A 24274-nucleotide genomic window follows, 5' to 3' on the forward strand; every position below is an offset into this window, starting at 1 on the left:
AAGGCGAACTACTATTGGAAACAACTAAATACGAATAATAATGAGAACGCAAAACAATTCAACGAACGGATCGGAAAAACTATAAATCTTCTTAATTACCATGATGGATCTTTTTAAATTCAGTTTTAAAGACCCCGAATTTTAATGTATGCCAGTCTTATAGTTAGTGATATAAGCCGATAAAAAGGAGTATTTTTTTCAATATGGATGTATTTATGTACATATGTAGGTGTACTCATCCGAACACATTTGTATAAAATATTTTGTCTGATTTATAACAGATTGATGCCTTTATAAATAAATCATTTTGATGCAATTAAAATGACATTATTTAAAGTAAACAATTAAACTCAAACGATTTAATTACCGCAAAAGTGCACAAACCATTGACAAACAATCCATTAAGAATTAAATTGAAACAATTCTGAAAATTTCTCTTAATGATTTATTTAAATTAAACGTTAAATATGTATTTAAGATTTTTTGTTTGCTTTCATCTTCATGTGCTCAACACGACCAAAAGCATCAAATCTCAAGACATGTTTCTGACCTACAAAAAATTCCGAATTTGAAATCCATCTAAGAGCTGGCGTAAACGTTGGTATAAGCCGGGAGTTAATGGTGAAATTATTAATAGCATAACGAATACCCTATAAAAAACCATATCAAAAGAATACAAACTATGTACCTGTATAAAAAAACATACCTTCTTCAATGGACAAGCATATGGAAAATTGCTAATACGATGAGCTTCTTCGGATACCATACGTGTAACGGGATTTTTGAATGATGTTCCCAAGGCCTTACAAATGTCGACTTCCATCGATAAATATGAATTGTTATTATTTTGTACTTCTATCAGAAATTGATATCGATTTATAAGAGTCAATATGTCTTTTTTTAAAACAATTATTGCATTCATCATGTTTTGACCCTTGACATCCGTTGCCAACCAACATTCGACTTTTTCCACATAATCCTTATCATATATGGAACAATCCAAACCCTCAAAGTAGGCGTTTATCTGAAAAAGTCTTTATTAGTGGAATAAGAACTTGTCGTTGTTATTGTTATTATATCATACTATTCTAGCATTGATCAGACGAAGAATTTGGAAAAAAAATAAATATTTTAATACAATAGACATTTCAAACTGAATTGTTCTTTAGAACTAGTAAACAATCAGGGAATTACTTTTAATTTAATGGATATGTTAGTTTTTCGATTTATATTACTATAATTTACATTTTATCGTTTAAACAACAAAAGGTCCTAAGTGTTTTTTTTTTTTAACTTCCAGAAGATTTTAAAAAGTTAATTTTTTATATTATGCTTTTAAACAATACTCACACTGTTGTCGATTTACTAATTTTACAACCGTTGAGTATTTTTGAAAATTGTTTAAACGATAAATAATAGTGCAATAAAACTTTTAATTTATGGAATAAAAAATGCACATAAGACTTTTTGTTCGCACAACAACAATACATATGTTTCATTAATAGTTAAAACTAAATTTAAGTTCAGTGATGCATGGTAAACATTTTTCATTAAAAACAAAATGAAATTTGATTAAAACCAAAGTTTACAAATCTTCTAATTAAGCAATCTGGTAAACAAATTTTAAAATCCTATAATTACTTGACAACTTAATTAAAACCGGTAGTTAACTTTTTTATCACATTCGATACGAATGCTCACTATATTACGAATTCGCAAATTCAGCTTATATCTCAACTTTTATTCTCTTTTTTGTCATACGGATCGAATTTCATTTTACTTTTTCATTAGACTTTTCGTACGTAAAGGCCCCATTAAGCCCCCTTCACACGAGCACTTAAAGTCCCCTTCACACGAGCACACAAGTAATATGATTTGTCAAAATTTTGTGTAGAAGAGAACGGATGGGATCGTCTAAACGCGATATGTGATGAAACCATCACACATTTAGAGAAAATACGGATGGAAAATTTGACAGTCGTATGGCTCTCTTCATTTTTTTAAATGATTCAAAAAACAAGCAAGTTGCATTAGATCAGGGATGTATTTTAAGGTAAACACATACAAAAAAAGTGAAACAGCTGTTTCCATTTTACTTTGTTATTGTTTTATAGCAATCGTGTAAACACGAAAAATATAAATCATACGACTTTTATTCTCTTTTTTGTCATACGGATGGAATTTCATTTTACTTTTTCATTAGACTTGTCGTACGTAAAGTGTGATCGTCTGCAGGGCCCTTAAGTAATATGATCTGTCAAAATTTTGTGTAGAAGAGAATGGATGGGATCGTCTAAACGCAATATGTAATGAAACCATCACACATTGAGAGAAAATACGGATGGAAAATTTGACAGTCGTATGGCTCTCTTCATTTTTTTAAATGATTCAAAAAACAAGCAAGTTGCATTAGATCAGGGATGTATTTTTAGGTAAACACATACAAAACAAGTAAGAAATTATAGTTGGGCGAGGCCGACCATATAATACCCTACATCTGTTACAAAAATAAAAGGTGATTTAGTTTTCATAATAAAGCATTTAAGTTGAATTGTCCCTTGCCTCAGATATACTTAAGCCATTTATTGTTGAATAAAATTGTGGACATTTAAGTCAAATTTTGAAGGGGGCCTTATATAGGGGCTATGGTCAAATGAGACCCTATAATTATAAAATTCATGAGAGTCATCAAGGCTACTATAGAACTTAATTTTGCAGCTTTTTGTCGAGATACGAATACATTAAACATAATTATGAACTTAAAATTCCTATTCGTCGGGTTCAGTTGTATGGGGGCTAGGTGAAATAATGAACCGATGTTAACCATTTTCAATAGACTTCGTCCCTGGGGCAATAGAAGGTCATGTACCAAATTTCAAAATTGCGACCTGTAGTTTGATTACAAGGTTTACATGGACGGACGGACATAGCTAAATCGACTCAGAAAATGATTTTAAGCCGATTGGTATACTTTAAGGTGGGTGGTATATGACCAATATTATTGTGCGTTACAAACATCAGCACAAACCCAATATACTCTCCCCACTAAAGTGGTGTAGGGTATAAAAACTGAAACAGCTGTTTCTATCTTAGTTTGTTATTGTTTTATACCAATCGTGTAAACACGAAAAATATAAATCATACGACTTTTATTCTTTTTTTTGTCATACGGATGGAATTTAATTTTACTTTTTCATTACACTTATCGTACGTAAAGTGTGATCGTCTGAAGGGACCTTTAGCAGCATCGACTTACTAGAACACTAACAAAAAATCTTCCATATTAATGGAAGGAATCCATGTAGACCTGTGACAGATTCATAAAGTGCAGGGATGGATCAGTTCAAATTCTCAAAATTTCATATGAAGAGTAACTAAAAGTTTCAAAAATATGTTCCAATAATGTACTATTCTAACTTTTGCGTAGGGCAAAAGTAAATAGTTTAATTATAATTAAATTAACATTATTTTGTCATTATTTTTACAAAAAATTATGGCAGAAATAAAACCCACTAACAAGATCTTTTATCAAACGTGTTTCAAATTAATTGATTTTGGTAAAATAAATCAAACTATGAATGACACAGAAACTAACCAGTAGTTTAGACCGTGGTTTGGTAAGCAGGTTTGGTTTAAGATAATATTTAAAAATATGTATATAAATTATAGACTGGTGATATATGGGGTCTATTTTCAATAGAATTTCAATGTTTTGTCTTGGACGTACAATCGGACGGACATGGCTTAATGTACTAAGAAATTTTATTATAAATATTATTTTTAAAGACGATTCACATACTTTAAGGTGCTCATATGACCAATATTACACACCCTACGCTCTCTGGGATAATCTATCACTATTGGGTTTTGATATTTTTTGTTTTAATCGGCGTCGTATCGTTGTATGTCGTAATTTGTATACCCTCCACCATGGTGGCCCTCTGTGCCCTGTGTGCACCACCATCAGTGGTGATGGAGGGAATATATAAGTTTGTCATTCCATGTGTAACACCAGGAAATATTCATCTGATACCTAATGAAGTATATACCTATACTAGCTATACCCAGTGGGCTTTGCTACCCCAAAATCTATATAAATAAAAAGACCATTTTTGAAGATTCTAGTTCTAACAGTTTCCAAGATATATGAATTTTTGAATTTAATTAATATGGGAGGTGCTGTTTTATTTTCTAAAATATACCTACTAATTTAAGATTTTCTTTATATGGAAGGTGCCACGCCCACTGTAGCTAGGCTGCCCATTTTACCATCATGAATTCATATGGATGTCAAAGTTGCTCATACAAAATTTGAGGACTCTGTCTGTTGCAGTTACTCAGATAAGCGACTTATAATACTTGTGGGCGTGGCTCCTAGCCTATTTGAAATTCCTTCCAGACATATAGGAATACACTGTGAAAATTGCAGTAAAATCGGTTTAGCAGTATATAAAATCCAAACAAACATACAAACACACATTCACTTTTATATATATAGATAAAAGATATATACATATATATCGGGTCCTTATGAAACTTTGAGACGATTTATCTATGTCCGTCTATCTGTTTGCTTAAACATGTTCACATTAAAACTAAGCAAATGAAATCAAATATTGTCCGTTATGAATGTATTTAAAGTACATATAAATTGCAAAGCGAGATTTTTCCGGATAGATCCGAAATTGATCATAGCTTCTATATAAGGTCCCCTTGCGAAAATCACTTAAATGCACATAATTAATTAACAAATAAAGATATCGGGATAAAATTCTGCATAAATGCGTTATGAGTACATATATACATACATATAAATGTTTCTGCTAAATTTTTTCCAGAGCGGTCCACAATTGATCATAGCTCCTATATAAGGTCCTCCTCCGAAAATCACATAAAAGCAGATATTTCATTGACAAATAAGGATTTAGGAAAAAAAAATTGACATAAATATATTTTATAAATTAATATATAAATCAGATCGAACCATAAGTGGTCATATCTCCCATAATTGGTCATAGCTCCCATATAATGTCGACTTCCCAAAATTAATTTTTTTTTCGAGAAAATTAATAATTGACGCAGTGGACGTATCATTGTAGGTATTTTTTCTCAGAAACAAAACTACTTACTTAACTCCATATTTGTTGGCGGTCGTAGTAAGTACTTACCTAACTCCCTATTAATAAGCGAGCGTGGTAAGTACTTGCTCCAATGTCATTCTCGTGTTCAAATAATGACCTAAAATGCTATTATGTAAATAAATTTTTGCATTTCAACCCCTTAGTTTTCAAGGTATGTAAGCTTTTGTTGGGTGGTTAATAGGCGGGCCGATATAGTATGTATCATAATGCTTAATGTCTTCACAGTTTTACAGTATACAATTGAATCCATCGATATTATCACGAATCCGAGAATTTAATCTCGATACCTCCTATCATCTAGCATGTATCGGGGCACCTAACTCCGATGTAATAACTAAGAAATGTTTTCTTAAGTGTATAGATATCCTGTCCCAACTCAGACGATATTTTTAAAGTACATAAGTATGTGGGCTTTACAACAAATGTGTACCAATTAGCAAAATCATACTCATATCCATACCACTTGCCATGATATCGAAAATAATATCCAAATAAATGATCTTTATAGGAATTCTTTAAGATTCTTATTGACAAATCGTATGCCATTGTTTAGGCAAAGAAAATATTTTACTGTAGTTAAATTTTAGAACATTTTAGAACATACACATGTACCCAGTAAAAACTTCCATTACAATGTAAGGGATTAAAATGCTAACATTCACATTACACATTACATTACACATCATTATGTCATTGGAGGCAAGTACTTAACACAAACGATTACAAGTAATTAGAAAAAGTAATCATTGTAAATCGCATGAAAAAACGTATACAGCTTCTATATCTTTACTGGCAAGATTACTAATGAATTATAAAGTATTTATATAACACATTATTAGTAAGACATTACTAGACTACTTCTATGTAATCCATTGAAAAGTATATTGATAGGTAAGTAATTACAACTGAAAGCAATTACCCAGTTTTTGCTGGGTATGTATTTAATTTTTTATTTATTTTTATTTTTCTTCTTCCTTTTATGCTCAACACGCCCAAAGGCATCAAATGTAAGAACATGTCTCTTTCCAATAAAAAATATAGAATTTGAATACCATGTAAGAGCTGGTGTAAAAGTTGGAATCAATTTCCAGTTTATGGTAAAATTATTTATCACATATGGAATACCCTGTAATGAAATACAAAATAAAATTAAGTTATTTCTATCTATATAAAACATACCTTTTTCAACGGACAATCGTAGGGAAAATTACTAACACGATGAATTTCCTCTGACATCATTCGAGTAACTGGATTAGTAAATAATGCTCCCAATGCTTCGCAAATATTGAGGTCTAACGATAATATGTATTGGTTTTGTTTTTTACTGTCACAAGAAATTTATAATGATTTAAAACTTCGTTTAAATCTACTTTCAAAATTAAAACTGCGTTCATTGTTTTTTGACCTTTGGCATCGGTCGACAACCAACATTCAAGTTTAGCTATAAAATGTTTATTATATGAGTCACATTTTAAGCCCTCATAATAAGCATCAATCTAAAGAAAACAATTTTTGTCAAAATATTTATAAATAAATTAATAAATAATATTTAATTTCGTACCACTCTCGCATTGACCGCACAAAGAGTTTGTAAAAGCCAGAAATACTTTAATAACCTAAACATTTTCAACTAAATTTATAAAATAACATTATTTTATTTCGAACGTTTTATTTTATTTATAATTTTTTAAAAATTTATATTTTTTATAGAAAACTATTTTTAGAGTAAATATTTTTAATTGCACTTTAGTTTAAAAGCAAAAATATTTATTTACATTATTTTGTCATAACATTATTAACTAAATTAAATAATTATTGATATTCATCATAAAAATTAAAAAAACTACTACTATTTAAAAATTAATAGTTTTTAATAGAACATTAACACTAATTGAGTCGTTTCAATATTTTTAGAATTGTGATATCATACCTTTTATAAAAGTTTTTGGATCAGTAATATTATTGAAGTAATTATTTTGTTGAAAATCCAACTCCTATAGTCTAGTCTATAGTCTAGTCTACAGCCTAGTCTATAGTCTAGTCCATAGTCTAGTCTATAATCTAGTCTATAGTCTGGTCTATAGTCTAGTCTTTAGTCTAGTCTATAGTCTAGTCTATAGTCTATTCCATAGTCTATTCTATAGTCTAGTCTATAGTCTATTCCATAGTCTATTCTATAGTCTAGTCTATAGTCTAGTCTATAGTCTAGTCTATAGTCTAGTCTATAGTCTAGTCTATAGTCTAGTCTATAGTCTAGTCTATAGTCTAGTCTATAGTCTAGTCTATAGTCTAGTCTATAGTCTAGTCTATAGTCTAGTCTATAGTCTAGTCTATAGTCTAGTCTATAGTCTAGTCTATAGTCTAGTCTATAGTCTAGTCTATAGTCTAGTCTATAGTCTAGTCTATAGTCTAGTCTATAGTCTAGTCTATAGTTTAGTCTATAGTCTAGTCTATAGTCTAGTCTATAATCTAGTCTATAGTCTAGTCTATGGTCTAGTCTATAGTCTAGTCTATAGTCTAGTCTATAATCTAGTCTATAGTCTAGTTATAGTCTATAGTCTAGTCTATAGTCTAGTCTATAGTCTAGTCTATAGTCTAGTCTATAGTCTAGTCTATAGTCTAGTCTATAGTCTAGTCTATAGTCTAGTCTATAGTCCTAGTCTATAGTCTAGTCTATAGTCTAGTCTATAGTCTAGTCTATAGTCTAGTCTGTCTAGTCTATAGTCTAGTCTAGTCTATAGTCTAGTCTAGTCTATAGTCTAGTCTATAGTCTAGTCTAGTCTATAGTCTAGTCTAGTCTATAGTCTATAGTCTAGTCTAGTCTAGTCTAGTCTAGTCTAGTCTATAGTCTAGTCTATAGTCTAGTCTATAGTCTAGTCTATAGTCTAGTCTATAGTCTAGTCTATAGTCTAGTCTATAGTCTAGTCTATAGTCTAGTCTATAGTCTAGTCTATAGTGTAGTCCTATAGTCTATTCTATAGTCTAGTCTAGTCTAGTCTAGTCTAGTCTATAGTCTAGTCTATAGTCTAGTCTATAGTCTAGTCTATAGTCTTGTCTATAGTCTAGTCTATAGTCTTGTCTATAGTCTAGTCTATAGTCTAGTCTATAGTCTAGTCTATAGTCTAGTTCATAGTCTAGTCTATAGTCTAGTCTATAGTCTAGTCTATAGTCTATTCTATAGTCTAGTCTATAGTCTAGTCTATAGTCTAGTCTATAGTCTAGTCTATAGTCTAGTCTATAGTCTAGTCTATAGTCTAGTCTATAGTCTAGTCTATAGTCTAGTCTATAGTCTAGTCTATAGTCTAGTCTACAGACTAGTCTATAGTCTAGTCTATAGTCTAGTCTATAGTCTAGTCTATAGTCTAGTCTATAGTCTAGTTCATAGTCTAGTCTATAGTCTAGTCTATAGTCTAGTCTATAGTCTAGTCTATAGTCTAGTCTATAGTCTAGTCTATAATCTAGTCTATAGTCTAGTCTATAGTCTAGTCTATAGTCTAGTCTAGTCTATAGTCTAGTCTATAGTCTAGTCTATAGTCTAGTCTATAGTCTAGTCTATAGTCTAGTCTATAGTTTAGTCTATAGTCTAGTCTATAGTCTAGTCTATAGTCTAGTCTATAGTCTAGTCTATTGTAGTCTATAGTCTATTAGTCAGTCTATAGTCTAGTCTATAGTCTAGTCTATAGTCTAGTCTAGTCTAGTCTATAGTCTAGTCTATAGTCTAGTCCATAGTCTAGTCTATAGTCTAGTCTATAGTCTTGTCTATAGTCTAGTCTAATAGTCTAGTCTATAGTCTAGTCTATAGTCTAGTTCATAGTCTAGTCTATAGTCTAGTCTATAGTCTAGTCTATAGTCTATTCTATAGTCTAGTCTATAGTCTAGTCTATAGTCTAGTTATAGTCTAGTCTATAGTCTAGTCTATAGTCTAGTCTATAGTCTAGTCTACAGACTAGTCTATAGTCTAGTCTATAGTCTGGTCTATGGTCTAGTCTATAGTCGAGTCTATAGTCTAGTTTATAGTCTAGTCTATGGTCTATTCTATAGTCTAGTCTATAGTCTAGTATATAGTCTAGTCTATAGTCTAGTCTATAGTCTAGTCTATAGTCTAGTCTATAGTCTAATCTATAGTCTAATCTATAGTCTAGTCTATAGTCTAGTCAATAGTCTAGTCTATAGTCTAGTCTATAGTCTAGTCTATAGTCTAGTCAATAGTCTAGTCTATAGTCTAGTTTATAGTCTAGTCTATAGTCTAGTCTAGTCTATAGTCTAGTCTATAGTCTAGTCTATAGTCTAGTCTATAGTCTAGTCTATAGACTAGTCTATAGTCTAGTCTATAGTCTGGTCTATGGTCTTGTCTATAGTCTAGTCTATAGTCTAGTCTATAGTCTAGTCTATAGTCTAGTCTATAGACTAGTATATAGTCTAGTCTATAATCTAGTCTATAGTCTAGTCTATAGTCTAGTCTATAGTCTAGTCTACAATCTAGTCTATAGTCTAGTCGTTATAGTCTAGTCTATAGTCTTGCTATAGTCTAGTCTAGTCTAGTCTATAGTCTAGTCTATAGTCTAGTCTATAGTCTAGTCTAGTCTAGTCTATAGTCTAGTCTATAGTCTGGTCTATAGTCTAGTCTATAGTCTAGTCTATAGTCTAGTCTATAGTCTAGTCTATAGTCTAGTCTATAGTCTAGTCTATAGTCTAGTATATAGTCTAGTCTATAGTCTAGTCTATAGTCTATAGTCTAGTCTATAGTCTAGTCTAGTCTATAGTCTAGTCTATAGTCTAGTCTATAGTCTAGTCTATAGTCTAGTCTATAGTCTAGTCTATAGTCTAGTCTATAGTCTAGTCTATAGTCTAGTCTATAGTCTAGTCTATAGTCTAGTCTATAGTCTAGTCTATAGTCTAGTCTATAGTCTAGTCTATAGTCTAGTCTATAGTCTAGTCTATAGTCTAGTCTATAGTCTAGTCTATAGTCTAGTCTATAGTCTAGTCTATAGTCTAGTCTATAGTCTAGTCTATAGTCTAGTCTATAGTCTAGTCTATAGTCTAGTCTATTATCTAGTCTATAGTCTAGTCTATAGTCTAGTCTATAGTCTAGTCTATAGTCTAGTCTATAGTCTAGTCTATAGTCTAGTCTATAGTCTAGTCTATAGTCTAGTCTATAGTCTAGTCTATAGTCTAGTCTATAGTCTGGTCTATAGTCTAGTCTATAATCTAGTCTATAGTCTAGTCTATAGTCTAGTCTATAGTCTAGTCTATAGTCTAGTCTATAGTCTAGTCTATAGTCTAGTCTATAGTCTAGTCTATAGTCTAGTCTATAGTCTAGTCTATAGTCTAGTCTATAGTCTAGTCTATAGTCTAGTCTATAGTCTAGTCTATATTCTAGTCTATAGTCTAGTATATAGTCTAGTGTATAGTCTAGTCTATAGTCTAGTCTATAGTCTAGTCTATAGTCTAGTCTATAGTATATTGTCTAGTCTATATTCTAGTGTATAGTCTAGTCTAGTCTATAGTCTAGTCTATAGTCTAATCTATAGTCTAGTCTATAGTCTAGTCTATAGTCTAGTCTATAGTCTACTCTATAGTCTAGTCTATAGTCTAGTCTATAATGTTTAAACTGTAATAATTTTATTAATTATTTTATTATTTATAAATTATTTTATTTATTATAATAGTTAAATTTATAAATACATAATTTATCTATTTATGGTATTTTCAGATGCAGATGAGTAAACAAAATATATAAAAAAATTTATTTAAATTTTTTTCTATGATGAGAATTTTAAATATTTTATAATAAAATTTAAGCAATTAAAACAATTGGCAACCGGTAACGGCACAGTATCGCAAGTCTTGCAAAATGACATCCAAGACAGACGATTGGACCCATATTTAAGTAGGATAAATTTAAAACGAACAAATATAATATAAAAAATGTATTTTTGAAATAAAATTTAATTTTAGCGCCAGAGAAATGAAATGAATTTACAAAACAATTGATCTGAACAACTGAAAATTACCATTTTTGAACATGTTCTCTAGATATAATACTTATTTTAGGTCAGTTTTCTATATCAAAGGAAACATATTGTGGACATATTAAAAACAAATAATTCAAATATATATTTTGTTTGTTGTTGTAAAATAAATTCTCGAAAATAAACGTAGATCTTACATATTTATTGGTCAAAATAAAAAATATTATAAAGAAACATGTTTGTCATGTACTTTATGCAACAAAATTGCTAAATTCATAAAATTTGAACATAAATATTTGATATTTTTTTTTAATAAAAAATAAAATTAAATGTTTAAAAAAGAAATATTTGATTTTGCTGAAATTTTAAAAGAAAAATACATATGTATTGTACATATGTATGTATATAATATAAATATGTTTAAATATACAACAATTTGGGTGTATGATAAACAAAAATGTCATAATAAAATTCACACAATATTTTTATATTTTTTTCTTAATTTTATATATTTTTTTCTAAAAGGCATGTTTTACAAAGTATTGTCGAAATATTGTTGGCACGTACAAAAAATACAATTCGTTGAATTTTAGACACCATAAGTATGAATACAACATAAAAATTCAATATTTTGAAATACAGACACACATAATCCCAAATAAAATATTTATTCATTCTTTTCTATATGCAAAATATAGTGGATTGAAAACTGAAATTTTTTCACAATATTAATCCATAAATTCAGAACAAAAAATGAAATTTACAAATATTATCTTTAATTGTTTTTATTTAAAACACTTTGAATTCAAATCGTAAGCTCAACTAATCTAATTCTCTTTCTTCTATATAACCTAATAAGATTTAACAGTCGTTGGTTTTTAAGATCTTTTAAAAGATGCATTTGATCCACTGTCATTGTCACATCAACTGAAATATTACGTGAAAATTTTTTGAAATATATCATACACAAATACGCAGATTGCTATATCTAGTATTGAAATTAGAGTGTTCGACAAAATACATAATCAGATTTCAAAAGTTCTCTTTTTTTACTGAACACCCTAAAGACATTAATCCGATAATGCTATTCGATATTGTTATTAGCTGTTGCACTTTTAAATGATTTGTTGTTTTTATTTTATTTACTAGCTATACCCAGTGTGCTTTGCTGTCCTAAAAGCAATATAAATATAAAACCCACTTAACGATTTTGAAGATTTTAACTACAATAGTTTTCAAGATATACCATTTGTTACATATGCGAGATGTCTCGCAAATTATTGCAAATTCGCTAATTTTTCCAAACATTAATTAAGATTTTAATGTAATCTATGAAAAATCTAATAGTTTCCCAGACATACAGAATATTGTAGTCCGGCCGTTATTCTCTAAATGTTCACATGAATGTCAAGGTTCTTCATGTAAAATTCGACAATTCTAGTTCTAATAGTTTCTCAGATATACGAATTTTCTCTTTACTTCATATGGAGGCTCCAAGCCCCCCAGATGAAAGTACGCTCCGTTTTCTACAAAATGTTTAAATTAATATTAAAGTTCTTCGTGTAAAATTTGAAGAATTTAGTCCTATTAGTTTCCCAGATAAACTAATTTTTGTATTTTATTCATTGGTAGTCCGCCAATTTATTACCCGAAATGTTTACATGAATGTTATATTTCTTGCAAGATTAACGAATAGTTGTATTTAATTTATATGGAAGATGCCTGCTGCTATTCCGCCAACTTTTTGTCCTAAATAATCATATTGACAATAAAGTGGCTGCGACAAAATTTGAGGACTCTAGCTGTTATATTATCTCAGATATACTGATTTAATATTATCTTAATATGGGCGTGGCTTCTCGCCCACTTGAAATTTCAAAATAAAAAGTTGGATATAACCTCCAGATATACAGTAATACAAAATCGATTCAGCCGTTATGTAGTCTATAAACTTTATTTTACATTTAATACATACATATCTCTTAATATTTAGCAAATCAATATTTTTGTGAGTTACAATCATCAGTAACCTCCCTACTATAGTGGTGTAGAGTATGTAATTTGTAACTCTCTAACGATACCATGGGAGTATAAAGCATAAGGAAACGAATTATCGGCATTATAAAATCCTAGTTATTGGCAAGTTGTAATAATGGGTGTAAGCATATAAAATCCGAAGAAATACAGCTAGGCCACTATCGGACCTGTTATGCGCTCCTTTTCATGGAAAATGATTGTTGGTAAAAACTAAAACCTTATACATACACAATTTTGAAAGTTAATCCTAAGATTTTCCATTTAGTATTCGTGAGGAGCGTTATATCTGGATGAATATCAATCCCAAGATATTTGGATATAAGTTCTACAAAAGCCTGACAAAGAAATTTTTCCAGAATTTCACTGTCCTATCTACATCCCCCCGGGGGCATGTTACCTTGGCGAGACCTCCGCCTTGGTGTTATTGCAATCCCGGGGTAGATAGGTGCTACCAATACCTGTAGTCTTCCGGGACTATAAATTGGTGTTGACAATTTACTGCCTGGCCTAGTCCTTGCATAAATTGAAAAGAGGTCTAACCAGAGCACCACATAATCTGGTACTACGGGTGGCCAGTTGCCCACAGGACTTGTCCTGGCTGGTCAGTTGGTTGAGGTTCCTTCGGGATCCACGTAGTGGCTGTGGTTTAAACCTAAATCGCAGGAAGGGGGTGCTTGGTTAAAAGACTGATACACGGTGAAATATAAATTTTCAAGATACATTTCTGTTATCGTTCCTAGATGCAAGGAGCGGTACAAATTACAGAGCATGACTGTGGATTAATAAAATGTTGGAATTGAGCTGATAATGCGAAGAATTAGTAAACGAAGATGAACGATGTTTCTGATGTCTACTTTGAATTCTATAAAGAGAATGGAGTGATTGATGGATTTGACGGATGTGTGATAATGGGGAACCGATGTAAGATGAACGATGAATGATGAATGAGAGTTAGACTACGGTCTATCTAGCCAATGGAGTGCGAAGTCGTCACTGCCCTTTCTTTAATTTTGAAGCGATTTTCCAACATGGTTGAGTGTATGCTCAACTTATCACAGTGGGTGTCTGTGACCACTGAAATAAAGTCTTGTCAATTAATATAATCTGTGTTTTTCGGACTACCAATTACGTCCCCTAGGTGCTGTTGCCGAATCAACAGAGCCTTAGTAGTGTGGTTGGGCGACATTATGTCGGGGTAGATTGAGCTTGCTCATGATACCTGTATTTCCTCAACGTGACTACTTTGGCAAGAGATTAGATAGCTCGAGTACTTGAGCAAAGTGCTTGTACATGGACCGGCATATCCATGTACAAAAATTGCGACCTGCGTGTAACAAACACAAAGGGGCAGTGGTGAGTTGTTTACTTGATACTCGCCCAGTGGTTGAAAAAGTACCACCGTGAGATAGGGCTACACGCCAGGTACTCAGGTAAAGCACTTCGACTTCATGTCCATCTTTGCCGGGTTAACATTGACGCCTCTCGGTTGATTCCAGCTCAAGGCCGTATTCACAGCTTCTTCGGCCCTTCTACAAAAGTAATTTGGTGCAAGTTATCCATGGAAATGTTCTTGTTGCCTGCAGTACGGGTGGTAGTTCGGAATTTGTGATTTTAATTACCATTTTAGCCACAGGGTTAGCTATTTTGTCATGGGCTTCTTTGGAGACAGTAACCACACATCATTTCGATTACAAATGGAGAATTCGATTAAAAAGTGTATACTCTCTAGATCAAGGGTTCCCATTGCAATTTGCTTCAAGGACGTCTTGAGGAATTTATTTAATTTCGAGAACCTCTATGACAAGGCCCAAAAATTGGTCCTATAGACCTAAAAATTAGGTCCTATTGACCTAATCCAAAAAAGCTCCAGGTCGTAAAAGGTAGAGTTGTCGAGTACTGTGAATATAGAATTTAAATGGGAATACCGAGAAACCCTAGAACCTTGTTACTCTGTCTGAATTTATATAGTTAAAACAAACTGGACGTACAGATTGAAGACGTTGGAACCGTTGTTCTAGATTACTTGGGAACGGTAAAGACTGATTCTATTACGTATTACTTGGAAGCACTAAAGTAGCGATTGTTGCGATTGGTTTAATTTGTTACAAACAAGAACTAACCTAGACCCTGGATTAAATTTTGTAAAATTTATATTTTAACAAATGATCAATATAAACAATTTCATTATTCCACAGCAATTTATAAATGAATCAATTTGTTAATTGGTATCTAATAATAATTAGTTAAATTAAGAAAGACAAATAAGCATTAATGCGGAACTATGTATAAAAAGAAAGGAAGGGCATTACGAGGAAGTTGAATTTAGAATACGAGTTCGTTGTTGTTGCAAATCGTTTAAATTTAGTATAAAGAGAAGAACAGATGTAATCATGCGTCCGCCTTGGTAACAAATTACTATTGAATTGTTTTTAAAATTTAATTAAAAGATTTAATTTAAGTATTTTTAATTTATAGAAAACCAATACAAAAACATGAATAAAACAACAGATAAAAGACGACAAAAGTATTCAGTTGTAGGGCATGATGTGGTTTGAAAATAGAACGAGAAAACTGTACGATGCTGACCGACGACGATCCTGATCATGAGTATTTATAAACTGACAATTTGGATGGCATCCAATGCATTAGCTAAAATCTAAACTATCTGAAAAATATCTACTAAATACACGTAAAGAAATAATTAACAAAATATGTATGTTTATTGGGAATGTAAAATGAACATTTTCAATTAAATTATTTCCTCAGTGTAATTATGAAGTTAATTTTTAAAATTATTTGATACAAATGAAATTACTAATTAGGCCATTTTTTCTTTAAGTGTAAATTAATTCATTTGTAACCACGAGTCTATTTACATGTTGTTTTTGTTGATTATTTTCTTTTTTTTTTACTTTCCTCAAATGTGCAACACTTTTGCTGTTTTGTTTGTAATGCACTCTCGTACAGGGTAACGTGTGGTCATTACAATCCCCAATACTGTGAATGTTTATTTGTGCGTCCATTTTAATTCACTGCTTTGAAAAGAACTATAGATAAAAATAACAAAAAATCTATCTAAATTTTGCATATATGCCTTTAGGGTAAAATATCTGCACGGTAGGCACAACATGTTTATCGCTCATCAAACACACACGACATTATTTACAAATTTACATGAAAAAACAAACATTTGTATCCGTCTGTCCGTCTGTCTGTCTGTTCATCTGCCCGTAGCATGAGTTCGAGTAGTACAAAACCTCCTGCCATTCACAATCATTTTAAATAGACCGTTCAATACATTAATTGTTTTCTATATGTACCCGTACTCGTAGGCATTCAATCGCATTAATATTTATGAATCTAATGAATATTTTGTAATAAAATTCTGTGAAAGACATGAAAACGAACAAAAAGAAAGAAATGCTTTTAATTAAGAAAAATTCGATTTTTAATTATGGGCTCTATTAAACATTTACACACGTCTTTACTTGCATTAGACATTTCTAAGGTGCATTGAACAGAATTATACTTTTTAAAAATATGAAAGATGTGCAATACCAGCTGGACCAAGATTGCATTGTAGCAATTGGATAAAAATAAAACTTTACAGAAACACTACTTATGACCCATACAATGTATGTGTAGAACAGAAGCAAAGTCAGTGATCGAAATACTTAATCTGATGTCATTAAATTCATTAGTACAAAATAGTCATTAGTACAAAATATAAACTTAAGTAAGTTTTTTTTTGAACCAGCCCTCAGGGGATGACTTTTACTCATATAGTGAATTGTGTTGGAACTAGGGAAGTAGGTTGTGGGAACGAGTATAGAGCGGGTAGACATTCGTCTTAAATCTTTTTAGATCGACATGATATACTTCTGCAGAAGTATGAATCAATTATAAATTTTTCCTGTAATGTGTTGTACGGTCGACTGAACAATCAACCATAAATGGATATTTGGAGCAATACAATCATTGAATAATCGATAGAACAGTTAAATAATGCACCGAAACGCTACATTTCGACGGTGCTCCAGTGAATCAATAGAGTTTGATACCCCACTATTTCCAAAGGCAACAATGTCCTAACCAAATCAATTCTTTGTCTAAGACAGACTAGTTATGCCCGCCTCCTTGTTAATAACACAATAGGCCTAGAGGGTACGATCTATGAAGATGATATTTTCCCTACACAACCATAGAAGTTGAGAATGCGTCTATATAGAGAATTCGTTGTCCCAAAAAATGTGGTATTCCGATTTGAAACTTCAAAACTGTTTGTAGAATATATTTCATGTCTCAATACGCCCGACTCTCTCAGTCTATTAAACGATTTAGCAGAAATCCATTTTATTAACTACCGAGGTCAGATTCGCCAAGCATTGCCTAGAGGCAATGTCCTGTAATATCAAGACAAAAAAGTTTTTGATTCTTGTACGAAGTAGAACTCGGCAGCAAACAAATGAAAAGGTCTTATTACCACTGTGTACATCCTGTTTACAGTGTAAGGATTAAAAACCCATAGGAAGCTTTTCTTCTAAGAATTGAAGGCACAATTTTTAGAATTACGTTTGCTCAAAAGCTTAGAGTCCCAAATTACTTGGTTGGTTGATCGCAAGTTAGCGAGTTCACTCGGAGGCCTTGGGTCCCATTGCGGAACACTTGGAATTAATATACCCCTATATTGAGAATTTATACATAAAGGGATTAGTAGTTTCCCTCCATAGTTTCGTTGACTATGTGGTTCTCGTGAGAACCAGCCGGTACTTATAATAAATCTGATCCTATTTACCAGTGACACATCCCGGATATAGTCCAGATCATGCTCTACCAAATATAGTAGTCTACGCTCTTGTAATGCTGGACAGTCGAATAGAAGGTGTTGTACCTCCTCCTCATCCAAACAACTTGTACAATAACGTGGGTATCCCATATCTTCCAACATTTGTCGAATCATACTGTACCCAGTTATTATAACCGTGAGAATCCTAATCGAATTCTTACTAAAACACAAAGTAGGCCAGAGCTATCTGGACTGATGATATTTGACCAACTGAGTTCCAACTGTTTGATACGGTCACCAAGGGAGTTACGTCTTGGGACAACCGGCTGGTTGCGCATTCATCAGATACTTCATTTCCCTGGTTGCCCCCATGTTCTGGGACTCATATCAAATTGATGTGATGTTGTGTCAGTTGTACAAGTGATTGGTTACAATAGGGAAGACATTTCGACTAAAAAACGTTGGAGTTAAGAGCCTTGATTGATACAAGGCTATACAAATAGATATGTATTGTTGAATTTTCGACATTCAGTTTCCGGATTCTTCTCGTGGCTGTATCGATCACATACATACAACTCCAGATTCCAGAGCCCATACCGCTTCCTGTATTTGAACTATTAGTGTAGATTGAGATCACGTTGTCCCTTAGGACACTGTTTGAGGCCTTATATATACTGATCTTAAAAGTTCTATCGAAATTCCATGTAGGTAGTCCGATTTTTTGCGTCATGATTGGCCTGCCTATCTTTTGTAGGACGGTGCCGTGACCAATGCGATCACGCTTTAGTCCGTTCGACTGTTTAAGTCGTTAATCAGACTTAGTAGCAATGCATTTGATTAAGAGGAGTTATATTTAGCATCGTCTCTAGACTGACCTGAGGGGAGGAATTCATAGAGTCAGTTTTTGCTAATCTTTGTACCTTGTTTAGAAAAGAAAGTTAAAGTTGTTTAGAAAAGAAAGTCTTGATGACCACCGCTCTCCACCAAACAAGAGCCCCATAGTTCAAAATAGGTCTTATGACAGCGATATATATCCAGTGTACGATATATGGTTTAAGACCCCATCGCTACCCAAAGATTTTCTTAGATATATAGAGAGTACATAGTGCCTTCTTTATTCGACTCTTAGCATTACGTTTCCATGAGAGCTAAGAATGTATGATCATATCTATGGCTTCCATAAAAAAGTCAAAACTGCTTTACGTAGACGAGGTGGTTTTAAATCTGGAAGTTTTTTATCTTCTGGTAAAAAAATAGCAATTCTGTCATTGGCAAGTTGGTTCCTAGATCGTTTTTGTATATATGCATATATTATATAATTGTCTAAATATTTTCTAATTTAAATATTAATAAAAATAAGCTAAAAATTACATTTTTACATACATGTGTATATATATATCTACTAATACTAATTTATCTTAATACATATTTCATACTATTCATTATTATTTATGATAAATCAAAATTTTGTCATGATTTTAACGAGAAATATTAATTTTATAAAATATTTTATAGTTCTTTGTTTATTACACCCGTATTTGCTGATTTAGAGAAGGCATGTATTTTAGCAAAAATTTCGTTTCACTTAAAGTCACCAAAAATCTAATTTATGAACTTAGAATGAATATGTTTATGACTCAGAGTGTCGTAAAAACAAATGTATTGAAATAAGTATTACAAAATTTTTAACATATACTAGAGACAGAAAGACAGACAGACAGACGTTCATATATTTCAGTAGTTTTATTCATTACATCTAAAGAGAAAAGAAATCCATGATAAATATATATTATAAATTTCTGAATTACGTTTAAAATTTAAGGTATATTTAGTTTGTTATTTAAGTGGTTACATAACGATAAATATATACCGATACCACATATTGCAAAAAAGTTTTTGTTTTGAAATTCGCCATTAAAAATGGAGGATTAATATAGGATATTGTCCATATTAATTACTTTACTTCTAAGATACATTATAATTCCGCATACATACATAAACGAATCCAAAAAGGTGTCTACGTTTTGCTACAGCCCAGATTTTCCGAATTATTACATTATTAGATTCGCCTCCCTTTTAGGCACCTAAACTATCGGTTGTACCTATTTAACTAATCTCATTATACTTTAATTAAAATATAGCATAGCCAAAAATTAATTAACCCAGACAAAAAAAACCTTAAAGAATATCGTCATCGGCTTTAGTTGTCTGTGAATTTTATTTGTCAAAAATATGTGTGTAAATAATTTCATACAATTAATAAACATTTTAATTCAAAATTAATTATATCTGTTAATTTATGTGAATGTACAACGTGCACAGATGGGGATGATCTATACCAGGAAAACATTTTTACAGTAATTCAGTCATCAACTAAGAAATTAACAATTTTATTACATCATTCTCAAAAAATAAATTTACAAAAAATTAAATGTACATACATATGTACATGGTTTAAAAGTGGAGATATATCATTCTTAAGTAAACATTAAATAAGGATACTCAGGAAAAATTGTATTAGTTCCACAACTGGTTCAAAAATGGTGGTTTATAGACTGTACTCGTTCTACTTTCGTGTTGAGTCCAATGATTTTTGGTCGAAATTGTCACCTTCGATTCTTTTAAAGCTTTATGGAGTCGACACTTATTCTAATAAACGCTTCACTAGTTCCATCGATGCTTTTTAAGGATATGAAGTATGTCCGTTTACACTCGTTCCAGAAACATTTTTTTTAAAACAAATTCTAAATTTTCCCGCGTATAAATATTTTGAATAACACAAACTTGGAAAGATATAAAATTTCAATAAAAACCTATTTGAACGTTTATTCGGTTCAAATAAAGATTAGGATAGAACACCTAAGTCGAATCATAGATTTTGTTGTGATAGCGTTTAAATATCATTATTTCTTCTAATTCTACTTAACAACGTCATGTTTTTGTCACGTTGAAGTCACAAATGAGCGTGAATTTTATTCATATCGTTATTATAGAGAAAGCTTTATGTAACTTAGTAAGTATTCGATGACCAATCAGTCACTTCACGTTCCGATGCCCTCAATTTACGGCAACAGAATAATTAACATTGACCCTCAATACCTTTTGATAAAGAGAAAAGTAATGTGGATCGATGTAGTAATAGCTACATTAGAGTGCTCCAAAAAAACGAAGTTGCGAATTTTGCCCGTCCCCCCCTCTAGAATTGTTCTATGGGTTGTAAAACTATGTCATACAAAAAATTAGGCTGATAGGATAACGTTAACAGGTGCCGCAACGGCACTAAAGTTTCCAAGTGCATTTACAAGGGGAAAAAATCGATTTTTTTCAGTTTTTGCTAAAATTTTGCCACTTAATAATAAACTTTACAATGTATTGTGATGGAATCGCAATGTACACATAATAAGCTTTTCGGAAAGATATAAAACATAAATATTGGTTGAAAACTTTCAGAGTTATTGCAAATTCCCCAGACCATTAACGTGTCTCACAGCACATGAATTCGAAATGTGACAAAAAAATTAACATTTTTTAGGAAATATTGTAAAAAAAACATTTTGTTACTTAAAATATATCTATAATAACTAGAATGTTAGCTTTTGTCTTTATACGATAACGCAAACTTGTTCTCAGCTATGGTTAAAAAAGTTTGAATTTTTCAACGGCCGTTTCAAATCTCCAATTTCAGTTTTTTTGAAACTTTGTTAAACAAATTTTAAAATTTTTAGAAGATCTCATGGGGATTTATGGACAATAGATAAGGGAATAAAACGGTAAAAAAAATTAGATCAATAATTCTTACAGTTTAGCTGTACCTGCGATTTGAACTCGGCGGATTTTGGGAAAATCGCATTTTTTTGTAATATATTAGAGAATACGTATTAATTTTTTACTGTTGTACATTTTAAACAAAGTATTTTCAGAGTATTATAGACCAGATAATATAAAATATATATTCCAAGTTTTATTCAATTCGGACATTCTTAACCCATAAAATGTGGAGTTCAAAGGTCAAATTTTGCTATATTTGGGAATTCTCAGTGTACCATATCGAAATATTATGTATTTGTCGGTCATATTTAATAAAGATGACTTGAATTTTTAGTATAAAGTCTTATGTTTAAAATAGCAGTGAAAAAAAGTAAAATTAACCCTTTAAAACACATGGGAAAAATTTAACCCCGAAGATCAAAAAATCGTAAAAACACTATCCATTTGAATAATGCTCTATATAATTAGAGGAATAACATAAATAAAACAAAACAAGTAAGAGTGTTATATTCGGCTGTGCCGAATCTCATATACCCACCATCAAACCGTATGCCGTAAAAGGAATGCTCCCATATAAACATCAGGGTGTTGTTTGGAATATAGCTTAAGACAATTATGGACCGAGCTCTTTTGAACTAACAAAATATTAATTTTTAATATTTTGTACTGTACTTGTAAATATCAGAGTTTTCTTCATCAAATTTTCTAAAGAGGATCTCATATGTGGTGTATGGTCAATTGTTGACCTATCCTCATAACTTTTTGTAGACTGATTTTGGTTCATATAAAACTTGTTTACATTCGCTGTTCTCGCATTTTTATACCGGCAATTAGCGTTCATGTAATTTTATAAAGTGGCTTATATGGGGGGGTAGGGTGAATTACCGACACATTCCGCATGAAATTCGGAGCGAATTTCATAACCGTATTTATAACTCATATTTTTAAGCCAGTAATGATCGTTTAAGAAATTTTCTAAAGGGAACCTTGTATGGGCGGTAGGGTAAATTATGGACCGATCCTCCCTAAATTTAGTGGAGAGATTTTGGCACGTATTAAACTTATGTGCGTCAATTTTCGTCACTACATTAATATTTTTAAGCCAGTAATGAGCAGTATAGTTATTTGCAGAGGGGGCCTTATATGGGGGAAGGGTCATTTATGGGCCGATCCAAAAAAAAAATTGGTACCGAGATTTTGGCTCGTAAGAAACTTACGTGTGTAGCATTTCATCGCTTTACTCTTATTTTTAAGACAGTAATGAGCGTTAAAGCTATTTCCTGAAGTGGACCCAATAGGGGGAGAAGGGCCAATTATGGACCTATCCATATTAAAGTTATTAAAAAGATTTTGGCTCGCGAGGAACTTAATTGTGTAAAATTTTATTGCTATATTCGTATTTTTTAGCCAATAATGAGCGTTAAAGTCATTTTCAGAAGGGGACCTTATATGGGGGGTAGGGTCATTTATTTGCCGATCTTAAAAAAAAATTCGTAGAGCGATTTCGGTTCGTAAGAAACTTATTTGTACCGAATTTCATCGCTATACTCGCATTTTTGGACCAGTAATGAGTGTTAAAGTAATTTTCTAAAGGGGACCTTATATGAGGGGTAGGGTCAATTATGGACCGATCCTCAAAAAATTTGGTAAAAAGATTTTGGCTCACATGAAACTTATTTATGTCGAATTTCATCGCTATACTTGCATTTTGTGGCCAGTAATGAGTGTTAAAGTCATTTTCAGAAGGGGACCTTATATGGGGGGTAGGGTCATTTATGGGCCGATCCTGAAAAAATTTGGTAGAAAGATTTTGGCTCATATGGAACTTATTTATGTCGAATTTCATCGCTATACTTGTACTTCTGAAGCAGTTATGCCCGTTGAAGCTGTTTTTTGGAGGTCCACTTGTATGGGGGCTATCCGAAAAAGTGGACCGATATTGCCCATTTTCAATACCAAACAAACCTTAACAATAGAGAATATTTATGCAAAATTTCAACTGCCTAGCTCCTCTCGTGTGGTCCCTATCGTGATTTCAACAGACAGACGGACAGACGGACGGACGGACGGACGGACGGACAGACGGACAGACGGACGGACATGGCTAGATCGTCTTAGAATTTAATAAGGACTCGGAATATATATACTTTTATGGGTCTATGAGCAATATTTCGATGTGTTACAAACGGAATGACAAAATCAATATACCCCCCATCTTTTTTGATGGTGGGTATAAAAATATATATTAGGTATAAAAACTTATGAATTAACCCTTTTTGAACCTATAAAGTTTGTATTTTTAGACATATTATGTCGAAAATGGTCCGAAAAAATGGACTACATAAATTATCAGTTTTAAAAACAAAATTTTTCTTTTAAAAATGTACACCTATAGTTTACTCCATAGTCGAAAAGGGTTAAAGTATAATTTTTTATACTTAATATATACGGTTTTGTTATATTTCTGCTATTTCTCTAATTATATAGAGCTTTATTCAAATGGATAGTGCCTTTTCAAATTTTTGAACTTTGGTGTTAAATTGTTCCCAAGTGCCTTAAAGTGTTAATTT

General features: G+C 31.8%; 1 protein-coding gene across 1 annotated transcript; it reads right to left on the minus strand.

Moving 5' to 3' along the window:
* Nucleotides 1-473: 473 nt before the first annotated feature.
* Nucleotides 474-6377, minus strand: LOC119607650. The gene is made up of 3 exons (XM_037961650.1): nucleotides 6321-6377; nucleotides 707-1024; nucleotides 474-650 (listed from the first exon to the last, which is right to left on the minus strand). Exons 1-3 carry the CDS (start codon nucleotides 6375-6377, stop codon nucleotides 474-476), a joined length of 552 nt encoding a protein of 183 aa, XP_037817578.1.
* Between the last annotated feature and the right edge of the window lie 17897 nt (nucleotides 6378-24274).

This window comes from Lucilia sericata, unplaced genomic scaffold (genome assembly GCF_015586225.1).
Source record: "Lucilia sericata isolate MDLA Ls3-8-SP2 unplaced genomic scaffold, ASM1558622v1 Contig000725F_arrow, whole genome shotgun sequence".
Taxonomy (NCBI): Eukaryota; Metazoa; Arthropoda; class Insecta; order Diptera; family Calliphoridae; genus Lucilia; species Lucilia sericata.